General features: G+C 41.1%; 1 protein-coding gene across 2 annotated transcripts in view; it reads left to right on the top strand.

The window, feature by feature from the left end:
* Window positions 1–20,634: 20,634 nt before the first annotated feature.
* The window catches only part of GMPR (guanosine monophosphate reductase), an 81,672-nt gene continuing 78,281 nt past the window's right edge, over window positions 20,635–24,025 (top strand). For both annotated transcript variants that reach the window (XM_037844375.1, XM_037844374.1), the window contains exon 1: window positions 20,635–20,988. In XM_037844375.1, the coding sequence (XP_037700303.1) occupies window positions 20,902–20,988 (87 nt within the window). In that variant the 5' untranslated portion in view covers window positions 20,635–20,901. The remainder of the gene's footprint in view (window positions 20,989–24,025) is intronic.

Genomic DNA, 24,025 nt, shown 5'->3' with positions numbered 1-24,025 from the left:
ACTTGGTTATGCTGTGTTTCCCTCCATAAGAATGCTCCAAATAGACAATGGAACAGAGAAAAAAGCCCAGAAATAGATATGAAAATTTGTTATAAGATAGATGAGAAGATATTTCAAATGAGTGGAGAGACTGTTCAATATATATAACTGGGACAATTCAACTGGACAATTGTAAACAAAAAATTAATGTTGATCCTTACCTCAAACCATATGCAAAACTAAATTCCATTATTTTAGGATTAGACACCTGATGTTGAAAAGTTTTGCTTTCTGGAGGAAAATACAGGAGATTACCTTTACAAACTCTTGGGAAGGGAAGATTTCTTTAAAAGACTCAAAAGTTCAAACCATAAAGAAGATTGAAATTTTGCATTCAAAAATAAAAAACAAATACCAAAAAATTCTGTATAACAACAAAAAAATACCACGAAGTCTAGTAGCTAGTCTCTCATGGTGGCTGCAAAGGAATAATTCCCCTGCATTATGCTCTTACCCTTCTGTCCTCCCTACCACCACCACCATCCCATATTCCCATTCTTGTAATCCCCTCCTGCATTGAATCAGGGTTCAGTGTGTGACTTGCTATAAGAAGGTCACAGAAGTAATATTCTAGGACTTCCAAGACCATGTCTGTTTATAACAGTAACAAAATGGAAAAAACCGTAAATGTCTCTTTATAACAGCATGGAAACACTGATCTATTTTCATACAATGGTATTCTACACAGTAGGTAAATGAATGTTCTAGAACCGTGCTGTCCAATATGGTAGCCACTGTCCATTTGGCTTGAAATTTGACTCTTCCAAATTGAGATGTGCTGTAAGTATAAAATACATGCCATATTTTGAAGATTTAGTATAGTAAAAAAAAAAAAAAAAGGAAAAAATCTCATTAACAATTTTATACAGAATACATGTTGAAATATAATATTTTGGATATATTAGGTTAAATAAATATATTATTAAATGTAGCCCATTTCTCTTTACTTTCTTAATGTGTTTACTAGAAAAATTAAAATTGCTTATGTGGTTTGCATTTGTGGCTTGGATTATGTTTCTATTGGACAGGACTAATCTAGAGCTACCTATATCAGCAGGATATATTAAGAACACAATGTTGACTGAAAAGGCAAGAAGTAAGGACTGTATGATACTGTAAATACTATATGATACCATTTATTTGAAGGTATACTTTCTGTGGATACATATGTAGTACAAATATAAGCAAAAGAACTTTAGAACAGTGGCTGCCCATGGGGAGGAAGGAAAGGAAGGAGATGATTAGGAAGGAATACACAATGGTTGGTTTGTTTGTTTTACTTCTTAAAAAAAAAATCCAAAACTCTGATGCAAAGATGATAAAATACTATGATTTGTTAAAGTCAAGTAAATAAACATGGGTTTTCTTATAGGTCATATGAATTGCTGCTTTTTAGGTCAAAAATGCTTCAATAGCAACAATTCCATACAGTTTTGCTTGCTAGTATTGTAAATATTTTTCTGTAAGGCTGAAGTATTTCATAATAAAAAAGAAAGCCAATGGTAAGATATCAAATGATTTAAGCATACAAACAAATTAAATGCAACAATATAATGATAGTGTTCCTGCACTTTCTAAGCAAAAGTGTTTTATTTGCTGAAAGCCTTGGACAATGAGGAGTTGGGGTGACCCCTCCATCCAGCTCCCTGAGAAGGAGGAGGATTCTGAGTTCCCAGGTGTAACAGAGTAGATGTTTCCTGACTTTCTCTTTCAGATGGGAATCTCAACCAGTCAAGGAATGGGGACTTGCGGGGAGAAAGAAATGTCAAGCAACCAAAACAATACCTGTTAGGTTTCTGGCTTCAAGAGGAAGGTTTTAGAATCTGCTGGTGGGTTCCTAGTAAATGGGTGGGGGTCCCGTGTAAACAGGTGAGACTCATGGTACTGTGTAGAATAGAAATAATTAGAAGTGCTTTGTGTGACAGACCAGATTCACTCCTGAGTTTAAATGCCAAGACATCCAAATTTGGAAGTGATGATCAACATTGTCTGGGACACTGCTTGCTCAGGGGTCCTAGTGGACATGATGCAATGCAGAGTTCACTTGGTAGTTCCCTTACATACATACACACACACAACCTAAATATTGGGGAGAGGTAAAGGAAAAAGACCCTGCGGTCTGCAAAAGGCTTCACAGATAGCAAGCTATTCTGAGCTAAGGCTTAGTTCAAAAGCAGAGATGGCCTCAGAATAGACCTGGCTGTAAATAGCATCACTGTTGATCTTTTTTTTTTTTTTTAAATCCACATTTTACATAAGAAGGAAGAAGAAATACTGGAAGAAAATGTCAAATAACTATTTAGATACACAATACTGTATCTATATAGAGGGAGCTTCTGTCAACCATGGGACTTGAGATCAGTGAGGGGTCCAAACTAGAAACCAGTGAAATGAGTCTGCCTTCTCTTTCTTAAAACTTGTCTAGTTTTATGATTCCGGGTAAGAGCACAGGTGCTGGCCCATAGTGAGTGCTTAGTAAATTCTGGAAATGGGAAACTGCTACTGTCCATCCATTTTCCCTTTTACCCCAATCTCATTTTAGTAAAACTCTTCTGCAGCCAGGAGCAGTGTGGCACACTGGTAAAGGCTTGGGAGCAGAGAGGTTTGCTATTCAACCTCAGGCAAGTTATATAATTGATCTATATACCTTAATTTCCACATTCATATAATGAGTATCATAAGAGTATTTAACATATGAGGTTGATTGAGGATTAAATGAAATAATATACTCCAAGCTCTTAATAGGGTATCTAGAATATGATACTTCTAGAAATTCAACAAATGCTAACGAATATTATTGTAAGTCTTGATAACTATCAGTGGCTTTCTCATTCAGGAATAAATCTGGCTTGTGTGCAAAAATTGTTTACATTTAAAGAACTTCATAGACAATACACTGTTAAAAAATAACCATGTGCTGATCTGCTAAATAGGCTAAACTACATTGTGCAGACAGGCTAAATAAAACAGTCAGCAGGCCCAACCTTGGCCAGAGGGCTTCAAAGGAATAGAATGAGTGACTTTCTTTCATTTTGTTTCTTCTCTTATTCTCTGTTTTCTTTCAATAAATAGGTTCTTAACTGTGGCCTATATTTTGGTAATCAGATACCTTACAGCAAGGTAAGTGGTATGTTGCTCTCTATATATTTTAATTCTCCAATTTCACACATGTAGCCAAGCCTTTGAATATTTTGCAGAGCTGAAAGCAAAACCCCTTTGAGAAGCCAGCACCTCCTCCTGTCTTCTGTGAAAGCCAAAAGACACTGACAACATTAAGTTGGGTGTCCCAGAAGGGAAATGGGGAGAGGGAAAGTGATGTAGAGAGAACACAGGTGAGGTGAAGAAGAAGAAAATTCTTCTGGATCAGGGAAAGGACAGCGTTGTTTCTGCAAACTAGTACCAGCCTATACTGGCAGCTGGAAGATGCTGCAGGAGACCAGGGAGGGGACTCTAGGTGTCAAATTCCCAGTCTCAGCCAAGAGTCCTTTGCCCTTGAGTGGCCAAGAAACATCAGAGCCTATAGACAAGACGTTGGGCACTACTGGGGTGGCAGATACAGAGACGGCTTCTGGAGCCTTTGTCACTGTTAGACTAGGCACACGTGGTAGGGGGAAGCCCTAGCAATGACTGAAAACAAATCCCTCTAGTCTCCGCAGGATGGCGGCTAGAAATCAAATCCAAGTTATCTATAGGAAAGTAAAGAAGGCCAGGTTTCTTGCATGTGGACTGAGATTATCAAGGACCACAGAGCAAAAGGAGGACAGAAAGGCTTGCTAACTGGGTGGGAAGGAGAGAGAAATTGTTACCTGTGGCAAGTGGCTATAGCTGCCTGAAAATGTAGTTCTTTTTGCTGAAGTGGTATTAAACATTTCAAGACTGCTTGATTAACTTTTCTAAAAGTGGTGTTCAGGGATAAGAATTATGGGAAAGATCAAGAAAAAGCAAAATTGATCCATCAGAGAAAATTCATTGTTTAGGCTGGAAACAAAAATTAGTTAAGGAACGGGGGCCTCATCTCAAGTGAAAAATGTGCAAGAAAAGAGTTCTAATAAACTAGCCAACACCACATTAACACCTAAAGGAAAATCTCACCAGAAATTTTAATTTGGGGATTATTTTCTCTCCTTCTACATGACTTCCAACATTGAAGACATTATAAAAAAGAATAAAATCACCAGAATGGTAATGAAATGATTATACCAGACTAATTTTAACTCATACTCTTTGCAATAATAACATAATAATAACAGCACCACAGATTTGAGTGTTTAATGTTATTTTAAAAACAGAGTAATACCCTGGGGACAATCCCCACCCCACCCCACTGTTTTTTTTAAATGCAATTTTATTGAGATATGTTCACATACCATACACAATTCATCCAAAATATAGAATCAGTGGTTCACAGTATCATCACACAGTTGTGCATTCATCACCATGATCAATTTTAGACCATTTCCCCCTGTTTTGATATTATATTTGTTGGTCTACATTCTGACATAATAATATTGTCATCTAATTAAACACATTAAGCAAACATACACATGTGCACACATATTTCTCTGTCCCCAAAGAAAAGCAGGTGAAATTTATATCTACTTTCTCTGCACAAATTGTTCTTCAAATTGGGCAAGAAAAGTAAGGCATTGTTCTAAACTCTTGATGAGGTATTTCAAACTTCAGCGACTACATGTGTGCCAGGCAAATTGGGTCGTGGGCTAGTGCATTGAAAACCATGCACCCCATCTAAGAAGATAAAGCCGATTATCTCTAGCAAACGGTGTGTCTCTGAGGGAATGATGGCCAAGCCTCCTAATTTGTAAAACGAAGCTAGTCATTCAGAAATTTTTATGGGAAGATTGTCAGTTTGTAAATGTTAGCAACTAGTTTAAGAATGTCTAAAGGACTCCAGAGCTGAACCAAATACATCTTCTATGGGTTGCCAGCCTGTGGCCTTTGCTATGAATTAACCTCATATTAATGACCAAGAATTCAGAATATTTAGGCATAGTGTTTCAAGAGCATAGGGTTGTCTATGTGTGTGTAGGGGTTTTATAGGGTTTTTATAATTTAGAAAATACAGGGGAAAAGACAGTTAGAAACAGGTGGTTTTGCACTTATACCTTAAGCCCTTCAAAATTTATATTCACCCCTGCTGCCATAAACCCAAGCCCCCTAGAAGCCCAGCCCATGAAATACTATTTGAGTGCAGGGTTCGGACTTGTCCTCATGCTTGGCTCCTGTAGAGTGTGATCAGTGCCTGCCCTATTCTACCTGCCCCTCTCTCCTCCAGTGACATCAGTTCATGATTCTAATCTCCAAAGTACGTCATGAGAATCAGAGCCTTCCAGAATCTTAGCTCAGGGATCGTCCTGGAGGTATGTCATCCTTTTCTAGGCAGGGTTGCTGTTCCCCAGGAAGTCAGCAAAGTCTTTTCTCAGTTCTTGATGCCAGGAGTTAACAGGGCTATGTGAGGCAAGAGAGGACCTAGAGCACAAAATTTAAGAAGGCATCACCTCTGATGCCAAGTCTGCACTTGCCCCACCCTGAGAGTGCCTCACTTGCCTCTCCCGAGTATTTTAACACTTAGTTCAGATTCAAATTGAACCCTTGTAGCCAAGCATCTACCACTGAACCAGCATTGGGTTTGATTTAATTTTTCTTGCAAACCTACATTTACCAGTTCACTCTACAGTGGAGCACCCACTTCATGCCAGACCTAAACTACACAGATTAAAAATAAGACCCTTGGCCTAAAGAAACTTGGAGTCTGGTACAGGGGCTCTGAAGCTTTTTTGTGTCTTGGACACCTTTGGACCATTCTCAGATTTTTAAAATTATTATTATGCATAAACATTTGAATACAGTGACAGGACAAAATTAAAAAAACAAAAACGAAAACAAAAACACCAGAAAATTTCCTATATATTTGTCTAACTCCTTGCTACTCCAAGTGAGGTCCCTGAAACTCAGCTTCACCTCTTTATAAATACAAAATCTTGGGCCCCACCCCAGTTCTACTGAAGCAGAATCTGCTTGTAATGAGATCTCCATGCAACTGGTATACAGGGTAAAGCCTGGGATTAATGACAACAAAGTTTTCCAAAGTAATTTATTATCCTTTATAGGTTAACCTTAAATTCTCTTAAAGGTTCCAACAATCTATATAAACTTAGTAAATTTCACCTGGTACTCATATGTTTAAATCATTTACTCAAATATACATCTTAAATTGACATAAGGGTATGTTACTCCAATGGGACAAATTTTCTTAAACATTAGAAGTACACAAAATATCAAGTGTGCACACATTCTTATCCCCTTTGTATTAAAACCATAATTTCAATTATCTATAACTTTTTAAAACTTAATTTTAGGTATTTCTGCATTTTGAGAGATGCTTATTGACTGAAAATAAACAATTATATCAACTCACATAATTTTAGATCACTGGTTAGTACTATCAAATATTTGCAGAAGAATTAATACCAGCCCTACAAAAGTTCTTTCAGAAAATAGACCAAGGAACATTTTCCAACTCATTCTGCAAAGTCAATATTACCTTGATAAAAACATCACAAGAAAAGAAAACTACAGACTAACATCTCTCATGAATGTAGATGGAAAAATCCTTAACAAAATGTTAACCAATAAATCCATAAACATATAAATGATTATTCAGCAAGACCAAGCAGAATTTCTCTCTCATAATTTTGGAGGTTATCTGTCCATGCAACTTTTTGGACCACCTGATGGGGAAATATAATTAAAAAGAAAACCTTCCAATCCAGAAAACTTCTCCACAAAAGGAGAAGAGAAAGGAAAACAATTTTGTTATTGAATAAATATTAAACCAGAATGTGGAGTGCAAAGAGGCAATCTGCCTAAGAGATTACAAAGAATGAAAGCTCACCCTTTTATAAAATAGGCAAGCAGATACAACACATCACACATCTATTCTCATTAGAGGACTTGGCAACACCATTTGTCACAGATAGTGTACCTTAAATTCACCTGGTAGTTGGGGTAGCCTTTGTGTTTGCTAATTATTTCTGTCTAAAGGAATTATAAAACTTCCAATATCTCTAAGCCAGTTAGTTACAATTTGGAGATAGTTGCTTAAGTTAAACTCCCATGGAAATGGGGACTATGGTGTTATCTTTTTTTTTTTTTTAAATTGAGATTGTTCACATACCATACAATTAATTATCCAAAGATCCAAAGTGTACAATCAATTGCCCCTGGTACCATCATACAGCTGTGCATCCATCACCACAATTAATTTTTTTTTCAATTTTTAGAACATTTTCATTACTTCAGAAAAGAAATAAAGACAAAAAAAAGGAAACTCAAATCCTCCCATACCCCGAATCACCCCCCCTCCATTATTGATTCATAGTTTTGGTATAGTACATTTGTTACTGTTGATGAAAGAATGTTAAAGTACTACTAACTGTAGTATATAGTTTGCAACAGGTATATATTTTTCCCTATATGCCCCTCTATTATTAACTTCTAGTTATAGTGTCATACATTTGTTCTGGTTCATGAAAGAGATTTCTAATATTTGTATAGTTAATCATGGACATTGTCCACCACAAGATTCACTATTTTATACATTCCCGTATTTTAACCTCTGACTTTCCTTCTGGTGACATATGTGATTCTAAGCTTACCCTTTCCACCACATTCACACCCCATTCAACACTGTTAGCTATTCTAAAAATGTGCTACCGTCACCTCTGTTCATTTCCAAACATTTAAGTTCAACCTAGTTGAACATTTTGCTCATAATAAGCAACTGCTCCCATTCTCTAGCCTTATTCTATATCCTGGTAACATGTTTCATGTCTATGCGTTTACATATTATAATTAGTTCATATCAGTGAGACCCTGCAATATTTGTCCTTGTGTGTCTGACTTATTTCACTCAATATAGTGCCTTCAAGATTTCATCAACCCATTATTTTTAAGGTGGTTTTGTTCACCCACCATACATCTTGTCCTAAGTAAACAATCAGTGGTTCCCTGTGTAGTCATGTATTTATGTATTCGCCACCATCATCACTACCTATATAAGGACATCTCCACTTCTTCCACAAAGCAGGAGGAAGAATCAAAGAAGGTAGAGACACAAAGAAAAAGAAAAAAGAAAGAGAAAAAAATGACAGCTAGGAAGCAACAAAAGGAAAGATAGCATTAAATTAAAGTAGAATAAAGAGTCAGACAACATTACCAGTACCAAAAGTCCTATACCTCTCTCTTATATTCCCCTGTTATATGCATTTAGCTTTGGTATATTGTCTTTGTTACATTAAAGTAAGCATAATACAATGTTTCTGTTAATTATAGTCTCTAGGTTACATTGATTGTATCCCCCCCCATCTCCCTATTTTTAACACCATACAAGGTAGACATTCGTTTTCCCTCATGAAAAAACATATTTGTACATTTTACCAATTGTTGAGCACTCTAGGTTTCACTGAGTTATACAGCCCCAGTCTTTATCTTTCCTCTTTCTTTCTGGTGTCCCACATGCTCCTAACCTTTCTCTTTCAACTATACTCACAGTCATCTTTGTTCAGTGTACTTACATTGCTGTGCTTCCATCACCCAAAATTGTGTTCCAAACCTCTCACTCCTGTCTTTTCCTATCTGTCTGTAGTGCTCCCTTTAGTATTTCCTGTAGAGCAGGTATCTTGTTCACAAAGTCTCTCAATGTCTGTTTGTCTGAGAATATTTAAAGCTCTCCCTCATATTTGAAGAACTGTTTTGCCGGATATAGGATTCTTGGTTGGTGGTTTTCCTCTTTCAGTATCTTAAATATATCACCCCACTTCCTTCTTGCCTCCATGGTTTCTGCTGAGAAACCCACACATAGTCTTATCAAGCTTCCTTTGTATGTGATAGATTGCTTTTTTCTTGCTGCTTTCAGGATTCTCTGTGTTTGATGCTTGATGATCTGATTATTAAGTGTCTTGGCATAGGCCTATTCAAATCTTTTCTATTTGGGGTATGCTATGCTTCTTGGATCCATAATTTTATATCTTTCATAACAGATGGGAAATTTTCATTGATTATTTCCTCTATTATTTCTTCTTCCCCTTTTCCCTTCTCTTCTCCTTCTGGGACACCCATGACACATACATTCATGCATTTCATGTTGTTATTCAGTTCCCTGAGACACTGCTCATATTTTTCCATTCTTTTCCCTATCTGTTCTTTTCCCTGCGTGTAGGATTTCAGGTATCTTGTTCTCCAGTTCCTGAGTGTTTTGTTCTGCCTCTTGAGATCTGCTGTTGTATGTCTCCATTGTGTCTTTCATCTCATGTGTTGTACCTTTCATTTCCATAGGTTCTGCCAGTTGGTTTTTCGAACTTCTGATTTCTACCTTATGTATGCCCAGTGTTTTCTTTATAGCCTTCATCTCTTTTGCCATATCTTCCCTAAACTTTTTGAATTGATTTAGCATTAGTTGTTTCAGTTCCTGTATTTCAGTTGAAGTGTAAGTTTGTTCCTTTGGGCCATAATTCTGTTTTTCTTAGTGTAGGTTGTAGTTTTCTGTTGTCTAGGCATCTTGTTTCCTTGGTTACCCCAGTCAGGTTTTCCCAGATCAGAACAGGCTCAGGTCCCAGAAGGGGCAATATTCAGTATCAGGTTTCCCTGAGGGTGTATCTTAGAAGATTGACACACCCAGTGAGGCCTCAAGCTGCTGTGCTTTTCCTAAACTGCCCAGCAGGTGGCACCTGTCATCCTGTAGCTCCTGATGGTGTAAGGAGGTGTGGCCCATGGCTGTTTTAACCCAGGCTCTGGGGTCTGGTTCTGAATGGAAGGTGGGTAGTAGAGCTGGGCATCACCTCTTTGTCTTAGGAAGATACACCCCTAGAGAGTTTTCGTTTGTGTTTAAATGGGTTCTTTGTCCCTCTGACTCTGCTATCTCCACCCTTGTCTGGGTCAGAGTGCTGTGAAATGAAAATGGCTGAGGCTTTCTCCACTGAGTTGCTCAGGGTGAGAGAGAGAAAAAGGGACAGAAAGCCCCTTTTGACAGTCAGTCCATGGCCCCCAGTTCACCTGCCAGCCAGAGACAGCATCCAGACCTCTGGGCTCCCCATCCTGGCACAGAGAAGTCCCTGGCTCTTCAAGGTCAGTCATCACTAAAGGCCTCTGTCTGCTTGTTGGGGATTTGCAGCTTGCACTGAGCAATCCACATTTGCCAATTAAAACCCCAGTTGGAGCTTGACTGAGGTATATTCACTTGTTCAGAGAGTGCTGCTCTCTAGCACAGTGAGGCTTTGCAGTTCAGGCTGCCATGGGGGGAGGGGGCTCCTGGCTCACGTCCACAGTTTCTACTCCCAGATTCCACACTGCGATCTCAGGCATTCCTCCCAGTCCAGGTTGGTGAACAATGTGTGGACAGTCATGGTTGTCCCCAGCAGTTATTCCAGATCATTTACTAGTTGCTCTTGTTTGTTTATTAGTTGCTCCGGGGGGACTAAGTAACTTGCACTCCTCTCTGTGCCGCCATCTTCTTCTGTCTCCCCTTTTTTTTTTTTTTTTTTCTTAATCATCATTTTATTGAGATATATTCACATACCATGCAGTCATACAAAACAAATCGTACTTTCGATTGTTCACAGTACCATTACATAGTTGTACATTCATCACCTAAATCAATCCCTGACACCTTCATTAGCACACACACAAAAATAACAAGAATAATAGTTAGAGTGAAAAAGAGCAATTGAAGTAAAAAAGAACACTGGGTACCTTTGTCTGTTTGTTTCCTTCCCCTATTTTTCTACTCATCCATCCATAAACTAGACAAAGTGGAGTGTGGTCCTTATGGCTTTCCCAATCCCCTTGTCACCCCTCATAAGCTACATTTTTATACAACTGTCTTTGAGATTCATGGGTTCTGGGTTGTAGTTTGATAGTTTCAGGTATCCACCACCAGCTACCCCAATTCTTTGGAACCTAAAAAGGGTTGTCTAAAGTGTGCGTAAGAGTGCCCTCCAGAGTGACCTCTCAGCTCGTTTTGGAATCTCTCTGCCACTGAAGCTTATTTCATTTCCTTTCACATCCCCCTTTTGGTCAAGAAGATGTTCTCCGTCCCACGATGCCGGGCCTACATTCCTCCCCGGGAGTCACATTCCACGTTGCCAGGGAGATTCACTCCCCTGGGTGTCCGATCCCACGTAGGGGGGAGGGCAGTGATTTCACCTTTCAAGTTGGCTTAGCCAGAGAGAGAGGGCCACATCTGAGCAACAAAGAGGCGTTCAGGAGGAGACTCTCAGGCACAAACATAGGGAGGCCTAGCCGCTCCTTTGCAGCAACCGTCTTCCCAAGGGTAAAACTTATGGTAGAGGGCTCAACCCATCAAACCACCAGTCCCCTATGTCTGTGGTCATGCCAGCAACCATGGAGGTGGGTTAGGCGAATACCCCTGCACTCTCCACAGGCTCCTCAAGGGGGCACTACATCTTTTTTTTTCCTTTGATTTTCTTTCTTTCTTTTTTTTTTTTTTAACTTTCCCCTCTTTTTTAAATCAACTGTATGAAAAAAAAAGTTAAAAAGAAAACAAACATACAATAAAAGAACATTTCAAAGAGACCATAACAAGGGAGTAAGAAAAAGACAACTAACCTAAGATATCTGCTTAACTTCCAACATGTTCCTACTTTACCCCAAGAAAGTTACCTAATATAGCAACATTTCTGTGAACTTGTTCCTACCACATCCATCAGAATCCAACAGATCATAGTCATTTCTGGGCATCCCCAGAACGCCAAACAGCCTATCTGTTCTTCCTGGACCACTGTTCCGCCTTCCTTAATTGCTCTCTACTGCTAGTTCCCCTACATTCTACATTATAAATCATTTGTTTTACATTTTTCAAAGTTCACATTAGTGGTAGCATATAATATTTCTCTTTTTGTGCCTGGCTTATTTCGCTCAGCATTATGTCTTCAAGGTTCATCCATGTTGTCATATGTTTCACCAGATTGTTCCTTCTTACTGCCGCGTAGTATTCCATCGTGTGTATATACCACATTTTATTTATCCACTCATCTGTTGAAGGACATTTGGGTTGTTTCCATCTCTTGGCAATTGTGAATAATGCTGCTATGAACATTGGGGTGCAGATATCTGTTCGTCTCACTGCTTTCCGATCTTCCGGGTATATACCGAGAAGTGCAATCGCTGGATCGAATGGTAGCTCTGTATCTAGTTTTCTAAGGAACTGCGAGACTGACTTCCAGAGTGGCTGAACCATTATACAGTCCCACCAACAATGAATAAGAGTTCCAATTTCTCCACATCCCCTCCAGCATTTGTAGTTTCCTGTTTGTTTAATGGCAGCCATTCTAACCGGTGTTAGATGGTATCTCATTGTGGTCTTAATTTGCATCTCTCTAATAGCTAGTGAAGCTGAACATTTTTTCATGTGTTTCTTGGCCATTTGTATTTCCTCTTCAGAGAACTGTCTTTTCATATCTTTTGCCCATTTTATAATTGTGCTGTCTGTACTATTGTCATTGAGTTGTAGGATTTCTTTGTATATGCAAGATATCAGTCTTTTGTCAGATACATGGTTTCCAAAAATTTTTTCCCATTGAGTTGGCTGCCTCTTTACCTTTTTGAGAAATTCCTTTGAGGTGCAGAAACTTCTAAGCTTGAGGAGTTCCCATTTATCTATTTTGTCTTTTGTTGCTTGTGCTTTGGGTGTAAAGTCTAGGAAGTGGCCGCCTAATACAAGGTCTTGAAGATGTTTTCCTACATTATCTTCTAGGAGTTTTATGGTACTTTCTTTTATATTGAGATCTTTGGTCCATTTGGAGTTAATTTTTGTGTAGGGGGTGAGGTAGGGGTCCTCTTTCATTCTTTTGGATATGGATATCCAACTCTCCCAGCCCCATTTGTTGAAAAGACCGTTATGGCTGAGTTCAGTGACTTTGGGGGCCTTATCAAAGATCAGTCGGCCATAGATCTGAGGGTCTATCTCTGAATTCTCAATTCGATTCCATTGATCTATATGTCTATCTTTGTGCCAGTACCATGCTGTTTTGGCAACTGTGGCTTTATAATAAGCTTCAAAGTCAGGGAGTGTAAGTCCTCCCACTTCGTTTTTCTTTTTTAGAGTGTCTTTAGCAATTCGAGGCATCTTCCCTTTGCAAATAAATTTGATAACTAGCTTTTCCAAGTCTGCAAAGTAGGTTGTTGGAATTTTGATTGGGATTGCATTGAATCTGTAGATGATTTTGGGTAGAATTGACATCTTAATGACATTTAGCCTTCCTATCCATGAACATGGAATATTTTTCCATCTTTTAAGGTCCCCTTCTATTTCTTTTAGTAGAGTTATGTAGTTTTCTTTGTATAGGTCTTTTACATCTTTGGTTAAGTTTATTCCTAGGTACTTGATTTTTTTAGTTGCTATTGAAAATGGTATCTTTTTCTTGAGTGTCTCTTCAGTTTGTTCATTTCTAGCATATAGAAACATTACTGACTTATGTGCATTAATCTTGTATCCCGCTACTTTGCTAAATTTGTTTATTAGCTCTAGTAGCTGTATCGTTGATTTCTCAGGGTTTTCTAGATATAAGATCATATGATCTGCAAACAATGACAGTTTTACTTCTTCTTTTCCAATTTGGATGCCTTTTATTTCTTTGTCTTGCCGGATTGCCCTGGCTAGCACTTCCAGCACAATGTTGAATAACAGTGGTGACAGCGGGCATCCTTGTCTTGTTCCTGATCTTAGAGGGAAGGCTTTCAGTCTCTCACCATTGAGTACTATGCTGGCTGTGGGTTTTTCATATATGCTCTTTACCATGTCAAGGAAGTTTCCTTCAATAACTACCTTTTGAAGTGTTTTTATCAAAAAGGGATGTTGGATTTTGTCAAATGCTTTTTCAGCATCTATTGAGATGATCAATTGATTTTTCCCTTTCGAGTTTTTAATGTGTTGTAATACATTGCTTGATTTTCTTATGTTGAACCATCCTTGCATGCCTGGAATGAACCCCACTTGGTCATGGTGTATGATTTTTTTAATGTGTCTTTGGATTCGATTTGCAAGTATTTTATTGAGGATTTCTGCATCTATATTCATTAGGGAGATTGGCCAGTAGTTTTCCTTTTTTGTAGCATCTTTGCCTGGTTTTGGTATTAGATTGATGTTAGCTTCATAAAATGAGTTAGGTAGTGTTCCCTTTTCTTCAATGTTTTGAAAGAGTTTGAGTAAGATTGGTGTCAGTTCTTTCTGGAAAGTTTGGTAGAATTCCCCTGTGAAGCCATCTGGCCCTGGGCATTTATTTGTGGGAAGGTTTTTGATGACTGATTGGATCTCTTTGCTTGTGATGGGTTGGTTGAGGTCTTCTATTTCTTCTCTGGTCAGTCTAGGTTGTTCATATGTTTCCAGGAAATTGTCCATTTCTTCTACATTGTCCAGTTTGTTGCCATACAGTTGTTCATAATATCCTCTTATAATTTTTTTAATTTCTTCAGGATCTGCAGTTATGTCACCTTTTTCATTCATTATTTTGTTTATATGGGTCTTCTCTCTTTTTGATTTTGTCAGTCTAGCTAGGGGCTTGTCAATCTTGTTGATCTTCTCAAAGAACCAACTTTTGGTGATATTTATCCTCTCTATTGTTTTTTTGTTCTCTATGTCATTTATTTCTGCTTTAATCCTTGTTATTTCTTTTCTTCTACTTGGTTTAGGATTGGTTTGCTGTTCATTTTCTAGCTTCTTCAGTTGATCCATTAGTTCTTTGATTTTGGCTCTTTCTTCCTTTTTAATATATGCGTTTAGTGCTATAAATTTCCCCCTTAGCACTGCTTTTGCTGCATCCCATAGGTTTTGGTATGTTGTGTTCTCATTTTCATTCGTCTCTATATATTTAGCAATTTCTCTTGCTATTTCTTCTTTAACCCACTGATTGTTTAGGAGTGTGTTGTTTAACCTCCAGGTATTTGTGAATTTTCTAAGTCTCTGATGGTTATTGACTTCTAATTGTATTCCATTGTGGTCAGAGAATGTGCTTTGAATAATTTCCATCTTTTTAAATTTATTGAGGCTTGTTTTATGTCCCAGCATATGATCTATTCTGGAGAAAGTTCCGTGAGCACTAGAAAAATATGTGTATCCTGGTGATTTGGGATGTAATGTCCTGTATATGTCTGTTAAATCTAATTCATTTATCAGATTGTTTAGGTTTTCAGGTTCCTTATTGGTCTTCTGTCTGGTTGATCTATCTATAGGAGAGAGTGATGTGTTGAAGTCTCCCACAATTATTGTGGAAACATCAATTGCTTCCTTTAGTTTTGCCAGTGTTTCTCTCACGTATTTTGTGGCACCTTGATTGGGTGCATAGACATTTACGATTGTTATTTCTTCTTGCTGAATTGCCCCTTTTATTAGTATGTAGTGGCCTTCTTTGTCTCTCAAAACATCCCTGCATTTGAAGTCTATTTTATCTGAGATTAATATTGCTACACCTTCTTTCTTTTGGCTGTAGCTTGCATGAAATATTTTTTTCCATCCTTTCACTTTCAGTTTCTTTGTGTCCCTGTGTCTAAGATGAGTCTCTTGTATGCAACATATTGATGGTTCATTTTTTTTGATCCATTCTGCGAATCTATATCTTTTAATTGGGGAGTTTAATCCATTTACATTCAACGTTATAACCGTGAAGGCATTTCTTGAATCGGCCATCTTATCCTTTGGTTTATGTTTGCCATATTTTTCCCTCTCTCTATTAATATCCTTTATTGTACCCATACTGAATCTCTTTAGTACTGAACCTTTCTCCAAGTCTCTCTGTCCTGTCTTTGTTTCTCTGTCTGTAGGGCTCCCTTTAATAACTCCAGTAGGGCAGGTCTCTTGTTAGCAAATTCTCTCAGCATTTGTTTGTCTGTGAAAAATTTAAGCTCTCCCTCAAATTTGAAGGAGAGCTTTGCTGGATAAAGTATTCTTAGCTGGAAATTTTTCTCACTCAGAATTTTAAATATATTGTGCCACTGCCTTCTTGCCTCCATGGTGGCTGCTGAGTAGTCACTACTTAGTCTTATGCTGTTTCCTTTGTATGTGGTGAATTGCTTTTCTCTTGCTGCTTTCAGAACTTGCTCCTTCTCTTCTGTGTTTGACAGTGTGATCAGTATATGTCTCGGAGTGGGTTTATTTGGATTTATTCTATTTGGGGTTCGCTGAGCATTTATGATTTGTGTATTTATGTTGTTTAGAAGATTTGGGAAGTTTTCCCCAACAATTTCTTTGAATACTCTTCCTAGACCTTTACCCTTTTCTTCCCCTTCTGGGACACCAATGAGTCTTATATTTGGACGTTTCATATTATCTATCATATCCCTGAGGTCCATTTCGATTTTTTCAATTTTTTTTCCCCATTCTTTCTTTTATGCTTTCATTTTCCATTCTGTCATCTTCCAGGTCACTGATTCATTGTTCAACTTCCTCTAGTCTTGTACTATGAGTGTCCAGAGTCTTTTTAATTTGGTCAACAGTTTCTTTAATTTCCATAAGATCATCCATTTTTTTATTTAGTCTTGCAATGTCTTCTTTATGCTCTTCTAGAGTCTTCTTGATTTCCTTTATATCCCGTACTATGGTCTCATTGTTCATCTTTAGTTCTTTGAGTAGCTGCTCTAGGTGCTGTGTCTCTTCTGATCTTTTGATTTGGGTGCTTGGGCTTGGGTTATCCATATCGTCTGGTTTTTTCATATGCTTTATAATTTTCTGTTGTTTTTGGCCTCGTGGCATTTGCTGTACTTGATAGGGTTCTTTTAGGGTTTGTAGACCTATTGAAGTCCTTATCTCTAATTATCAGATCTACAGCTTCATGGAGTACACTTTCTCTAACTAACCAGCAGGTCGCGTCCACGAGCCACCTGTTCTCCACAAGCCAGTTCTCCCCTGCTTAGCCTTTTTGGTGAGTGGGGGAGTGAGTCTTGTGGGGCCCAATTGGTGTACCAAGCTTGCGTGTGTAGTTGGTGTTGCCTGCCCTGTATGTGGGGCGTGTTTCTGGGCAGTCGGGGAGGGGGGGTGGCCCTAACAATCAAATCTCCCTGGTGATCCTAGAGTTTTAAAGCTGCTGCAATAGTCTAATCCTTCAGTTCAGTCCTGCCACAGTTTGTCTCTGCCACTGACCCACAAGTCCTTGGTATTGGCGTATGGCTCCTGAGACTTGCAAGTCGGCCCCTCTTCCAGGCCGTGCACCCCCTGGTCCTCTGTTGAGGGATGACTGTGCTATGTCACAGGTGAGTGCTGTCCCCCCAGGGCAGTTCTGGGCTGCTGGGCTGTGTAGGGAGGCTCCCAGTCTGCTGAAATGATGGCTGAGTGGGGCTTTGTTAATTCACACTGCTCCACCTTCCCAACTCTGGGACAATCAGCTGAGGTTGCAGGGAAGGCTAATGTCCACGCCCAGTTTTGTGGTGTGTGCCTGTTATTTGAAGCACTTCCGTCACACTGGGTTGTCTGGGGCAGCTCTGGGCTATGGGGCTGGTGATGGGCAGGAGTGTTTCCTGTCCACCAGGATGGTGGCTGTGAGCGGACACCCCCGTTTTCTTGGGAAGTTGTGATGTTTAGTGAATTTTCTCAGTCACTGGATTATTGCCTTTTGTCTCAGAGCTCTCTTAGTTCTGCTCTAGACTTGACATGCCCAAATTGAAAGTCTTTGAAGCTTTCTGTATTGGGCTTCTTAGAGTAGTTGTTTTAGAAAAAGAAAAAAGGATTTAAAAAAAAAAAAAAAAAAAAAGGACCCTCCTCAGAGATCTAATGGGTTATTGAAATGCTAATAGACAAAGCAACCAGGGCCATTAAGGAAAGGTCCACAGGGCAGAGAGATCCGCTTTTCTTCAGGATTTGCATATGCGCCTCAAGGCCTGAGCTCCGCCCTTCCCCTTTCTGTGTTCACCAGAACTCCAAAAATCCTCTGCTTTTATTTTGGAGTTTTTCGTGTTGTTTTTTTTTTTCTATGCCTGTCTCCTCTCTGCTGGGCTGGCTGCTCTCAGATTCTCTGGTGTCTGGTCTCAGTCTATCTATGGTTGGAGTTTGGATCAGTAGAATGAGTTTCCGATAAGGGCTGCCACTGCAGTTCTCCCTTCTCCTTCCGGGAGCTGACAGCCCCTCCTCCCACGGGACTGAGCCTGGCAGGGAGGGGCGTGGGTCCCCTGGCCGCAAAAACGTACAGATTTCGCTGATCTCAGCAGTTCGACATTTTCATGAGTGTTGTATGAAGTATGCCCAAAGTCAGATTGCTCTGTGGTGTCCAGTCCACGCAGTTCCTGGCTTTCTACCTACTTTCCTGGAGGAGTAACTAAAACATACAGTTCACCAGTCCACCATCTTGCCCCGCCTCCCCCCCCTTTTTTTTTTTTTTTTAATGTTTACATTTCAGAGAGATGCCCCCAGGTCCTCTAGAAAGACTTTCCTGGGATGCAAAACCTGCAAGGAGCTTATTTAGTTTTTTTTAAAAGATTTACATAAAACTCAAAGGGGCAGAGAAAGAATTTACAATGACAGGTTTTCTAAAGAAAATGTTATAAGTAAAAAGAAGGGGGGAGATTTTATTCCTTCTGGCAACAGGGAAAATGAACTATTTTGTTTTTCAATTTGTACTTATTCTTAAACACCCTACTCTTTGATAATACAACAGTCAGATTGAATTCTGGATGTTTCATGGCTTTGGCTGTCTAGTCAGTCATAACTTTACAGATGTCATACTGACAGGTAATTATTATTCATGTAATGAAAAGTACAGCAAAAATATGTACAAATTATTTTGGAAATTTATAGGGGTCTAGGTTGATCTAGGAGAATCAGAGACTCAGGCTGACTCTAGAAGGAGTTAAGATTTTGTGCCTGGGAACAGGAGAGGCATGATGGAACATTCCAGAAAGAGAAGCAATGGCATGTGTAAAGTGAGCTGCTGTTTCTATTCTAATAGAAAGAGGGTAGAGGACAAACTGAGAGATTTTATCCAAGGGGAAAAGAGAAAAGGTCAATTTAGGGAGGCTTTTTGTTCGTTTTAAGACAATAAATATAATAATGAATAAAGTCCCCACTCACTACAGTACTTGAAAAAGATAGATGGCAGCAAGTTTAGTTTCATTTCCCTTTTGGGACAATAATTTTTAAATAACCATACCGTATAGTAATTATATCTTACTTTTTTTTTTTTTTTTTTTCCTAAATTAAGAACTCAAGATCAAAATGAGGTTCTCTTTTACTATGGCAACTTTACAAATGAGCAGCACCTCTGCCTGGCTCCCAACAATTTGATGTGGATCATAAGTATTTCAGTGGGTGGACTCATTTTGATTACTTTCATTCTCTCCGTGGTAACTGTCTCTTCCTTTCACGAAATTCCATGAACTTCCTGTTCCTGACAAATATGATGAGAGGGAGTAAGGGGCTCAGACCATTATCATTTGTATTAAAATGAATATTATCAGCTATCCCAAATTTAGTTCATTGAGAATCTCCGTTCCAGGTTTTAGAGAACTGAAAGAAAACAGATGATATCCTGCCTTTGTGGAGGTAGCAATCTAGTTTAACGATTTAAACATAATGTACATAATGTAACACATAATTCTAAATAAATAGCTACCGTTCATTGAACAATTACTATGGGACATACATTGTGCTTAAAAACACACACTTTCTAATCTCACACACAAAAAACCCTAGAGATAGATAGCATTACATCTTTTCTTTTTCTTTTTTAATCTATGAGAAAATTAAGGCTAATTTAGAAAGTGGTTCACTGTGCTAGGAAGTGGTGGAGCCAGCTTCCGAACCCAGGCCTTCATAGTTCCAAGAACCAAAGCAGTTTCAGTGAAGGGTTGTGGCAAATTTTAAGGGGTGAGGGATGTGTATTTAACTTTTCTGAGACCTTGGTCATATTATTTCGTTGACTTCAGCCTCCTTTTCCTTATCTGCCAAATGGCTCCTTCTTCGTTGGGCAGTTTCGCGAGAGAAGGAGATGGTGCACGGGAAGCTTTTCAGCATGTTGCATGGGACATAACAAAGGCCCTTTAAGGTCAGCAAGTGAACTAAAAATAAGCTAACAGCACTGGTAACCCTCAGGCGGACTCAGGTCCCGTAAGCCCCAAGATCTACTACATTCCTCAGTAGCTTTATTAGAGTAAACAAAAACCCTGCAGCCAAAGGGAACCTCCAAATTATCTCAACAATCCGAGTGCCGCTATATGGTTACCTGGCCACACTCTTTACCTTAATTACCCAGCCTCCCAAGGTGTTCTCATTTTTTGGCATGGGAGAGGCCTGATCAGGACTAGGTAGGCACAGTTTGAAATTAGAGAAAGAAGCGAAACCTCACAAGGAGTGGCCTTTTCCTTTGTGCAAGGCGAGGGCATGCGAAATCCCCTCCCCACCGGGGACTTCGGTGACAGATTAGACCGTGCGCACCCGTCCCCTACCTCCACCCGGACCCCGCCCTGCCAAATCGGTCCCCGCAGCGAGCAGGACAGCCCACGGGGGTGGGGAGTGGAGGGGTGGTTGCACACGTCAGGCGCGCGGACTTGCACTTGTACTTGTGCTCTCCGCACCGGACCGCCCCAGGCCGCCCGTAGCCCCCCTTTCCCTCCGCTGCGCCTTAACCGCGCGCAGGGCACCTAGGGGGCGCGGCGCCGGAGCTCCGGAGGGCGGGGCGTGGCGCACACAGCGCGGGCAGGGGCGGGGGGCGCCGGCCTGGGGCCAGTGGCCGCCGGTGCTCGGCCGCGGCCAATGCAGCGCCCTTCTCTCCGCAACCCGCTCCTCCCCGGCCGCCGCTGCCGCCGCAGGAAGGAGCTCCCTGCCCAGCCGGGCGCGCCACCCGCACCATGCCGCACATAGATGCGGACCTCAAGCTGGACTTCAAGGATGTCCTTCTCCGGCCTAAGCGGAGCAGCCTCAAGAGCCGAGCCGAGGTGGGGGCCCTTTCCGAAGCCGAAAGGGGGCGGGGAGGGGGGGGGTTCTTCTGTGTTTATTTGGGGGGTGGTGGCGGCATGTCAGCGTCTGGCTGGAGTGCTGCCTGCCATCTCCCTACCCCCACTCCCCCCTCACCCGAGAAAGGGGAAAGCCGGCTCGTTTCCTGCCAGGCATGAGGTGGGCAGTGATAAAGGGCCCAGTTCGAACCTAAAATTCTAAATATGTCCGGTGGGGTGAGCAAGGGGAAGTTTTTATTAGAACTAGACCACAGAGGAGCCAAGATCAAGGGCTTGGCCAATTGATTTAGACAGGATTGACGGGAGGGCGGTGTGGGCAAATAGGGAGAAGAGGAAACAGTGGAACCAGGGTAGTAAGGGAGAGAAAAACAGCTGAAGATCCTTGTGAATTTTGGCAGTGCCTCTTAGTGCCGTGAGCTGTTGCTTTCCTATCAGGTTCGGCAGTGGATTTTATTTTTAAGTGCCTGGGGAAAAAAAAAAAAAGGGGAAACCCCGGGGGTCAGAAATTCAGGGTTTACTTCTCGAATTTCGGTGGCATTGCTGGGAGTGGGTCTGGGCGACCAGGTCCTGGGGGGAACTACGATATTGGTCAACCCCAGTCCCACCCCAGTCCTAGAGCCTGAAAGCACTGGGGAGAGGCGGTGGGGGATGGGGGAGCCAAATTGAAGCCTCAGGCGTTTTGCTCTCACCGACTTGACGGAGCAGGGGCCGGAGGAACAGGTGGAGGGTGTTCTGAAAATAGCCTGGGGGCGGGGGAGGCTGCTTGTGTTGGGGCGGAGTGAGGTCAGACCCTGAAGGATAAACTTGATTGCTCAGCAAGGCAGTCAGCTGCAGTGGCGTGTGCCCGAGGCCAGCTCTGCCTGGTCTGCCGAGAGCGGCGGAGGATAGTGAAGGAACCAGACGCAGTCTGGAGGCTGGGGCCGCGGGAGTAAACAGGAGAAAGCAAGTGCAAGCCGCTTCTCCATCCCCCCGGCTCCACAAAGAAGACCGTAACTCAGTCCATGCAGCGAGCTCGGGCACTCACTCCAGTGCCCAGGTCTGACTGCAGTGCCTGGTGCTGCCAACCGAGGGCTTCAGGCACTGAGCACAACCAAGTCACCTTCTCCAAGCGGCAGGGTTAGTAGGCTGGAGCTGCGGGGGTGGGGGTGGGTGGGAGGAGGTAGGGGAAGAATGTTTAATCTTAGCACCCTAGCTGGGCTAACCCTCAGTGGGTCGGTCATCATTCCCTTTCAAGGGCTAAAGAGAGTGGCTGTCTCTTAGCAGAAAAGTAAAACAGTTTGAGTGGCAGGCCTGGACCTCCTTGGGTGTAGCCAGCACCTAAGGCTGGGACCAAGATTGTGGGGATTTGGGGCAGGCTAATAATTTGGTGGCCCTGAGCAGATATTCTTTAAGTATTTGTTAAGCAAGTAGAGAGAAATTCTTAATAAAATTTATATATTCAAAACAAGGATAGATTATGTATTTTCTGAACCAGGCATCCTTTTGAAAAGATAAAACATTTAAAATTTCTGTAGTAGAGTGAATCACTCCTTCCCAGCATCATTTGGTTTCATAATTTGGGCTGATTGCAGCTATTGGCGTCCTGGCTTGTTATTGCACCTTGCCATTTGCATTTGCATGTGCACATTGCAGTGGGAGAGCCCTGTGCCCTTGAGAAATGTTTTTGTATTTCCACGTTTGTGGGAGTGTGCCAGTTACGTCCCTGGAAATCTGAATTAACTGGCATTGCCTTTCCAAGTGATTCCAGTAAGGGATTAGCTCTCTGGTGCAATAGGCAGCTGCCTGCTAGCCAACCCCTGTAATTTTCTGATTTTACCTGCCTCTGTGGTGCTGAGGGATCTAGTTAGGCTTTGCTAATCCCTCTGTTTTCTTAGCTTGCTTGTTGGTGCCTGAAATTACTGGTAAGTAGATTAAAAAGTTTTCATTCCATGATCAGATAGCCTGGCAGGAGGAGTGACACCTCAGTGCAAATTCAGAACTAAACGGTAAATGACCAGCCTGGGGCCTAACCTGAGAGCAGGTTTGAGTGGAGAGAGCAGAGAGGACATTTGATGTGGGAGTAGAGGCTGGCTGGGAAGGGAGAGTCTTGACTGTTGACAGGCTTTATTACTGCGACAGTTTTGCTAAAGGTCGGTTTAGGCCTGGTGATGGGTCATGAGGCCCTAAGCAGGAGAGAGTGAGTGATCAAGAAGTTTTAGTACTCCTGCAGTGACGGTTCCACAGGTCCCACACAAAATGAATTTGAGGTCACCTCCCAAAGGCAAAGAGTATAGGTAGAGGTGGCCCAGGCAGTGGGGACTCCTGGGGTGAGGCTGCATGGGTGCACCAGACAGCCAGTCACCTCTCAGTTGTCCCTGCATCTGTTTATTTAGCCCAGTCGAAGTCGATTAAAGAAGGATGAAGTGCCCTGCATGGGGGCCGGAAATTGACTTTGTCAGAGGAGGTGACAAGCTCTTTGATTCCAGACCTTTGTCTTTATCTGATACACTTGGGGAGCTTGTTATCGGTCATCGACTCCCTGAATGTTTTCCTTGGGCCCGTTCTTGGCTCTAAAGTCCCACCCTAGTAAGAATTTTTTTTTTTTTTTTAAACTTAGTAATGCAGTCCTAACTTTGGAAGTCTGGTATTAAAGAGAATTTGCAGGAGAAAACTGGCCACCTATCCTAGGACAGGGAAAACATGATTGAATATTCAGTCTGCCACCTGGAAATTTTTTTTGCCTGGAGTTCAGCAGAAAGAGTTCAGGTCTGGCTTCAGCCACCTGCTCTGGGTTTGTCCAAGGTGGATGAGAGGATAGTGGAAAGAGCATCAGGCTGGGAGAAAGGAGGCCTGGGTTTTAGTCCAAGCTCTGTCATTAATTATTTTATTACCATTTCCTGTAGAAATTTTGCTCTGTGAAATTGGAGGGTTCGACTAGATTTGTTCTCAATCACAAATGCATCAGAATCATCTGAGGAGACACTCCGAAATAAACATTTTGTCCCCAACACACAAATTCTGATTTTTTGGGGTGGGTGGG

This window comes from Choloepus didactylus, chromosome 7 (assembly GCF_015220235.1).
Source record: "Choloepus didactylus isolate mChoDid1 chromosome 7, mChoDid1.pri, whole genome shotgun sequence".
Lineage (NCBI taxonomy): Eukaryota > Metazoa > Chordata > Mammalia > Pilosa > Megalonychidae > Choloepus > Choloepus didactylus.
The sequence above is the reverse complement of the archived record's forward strand: the minus strand, read 5'-3'. Positions and strand labels throughout refer to the sequence as shown.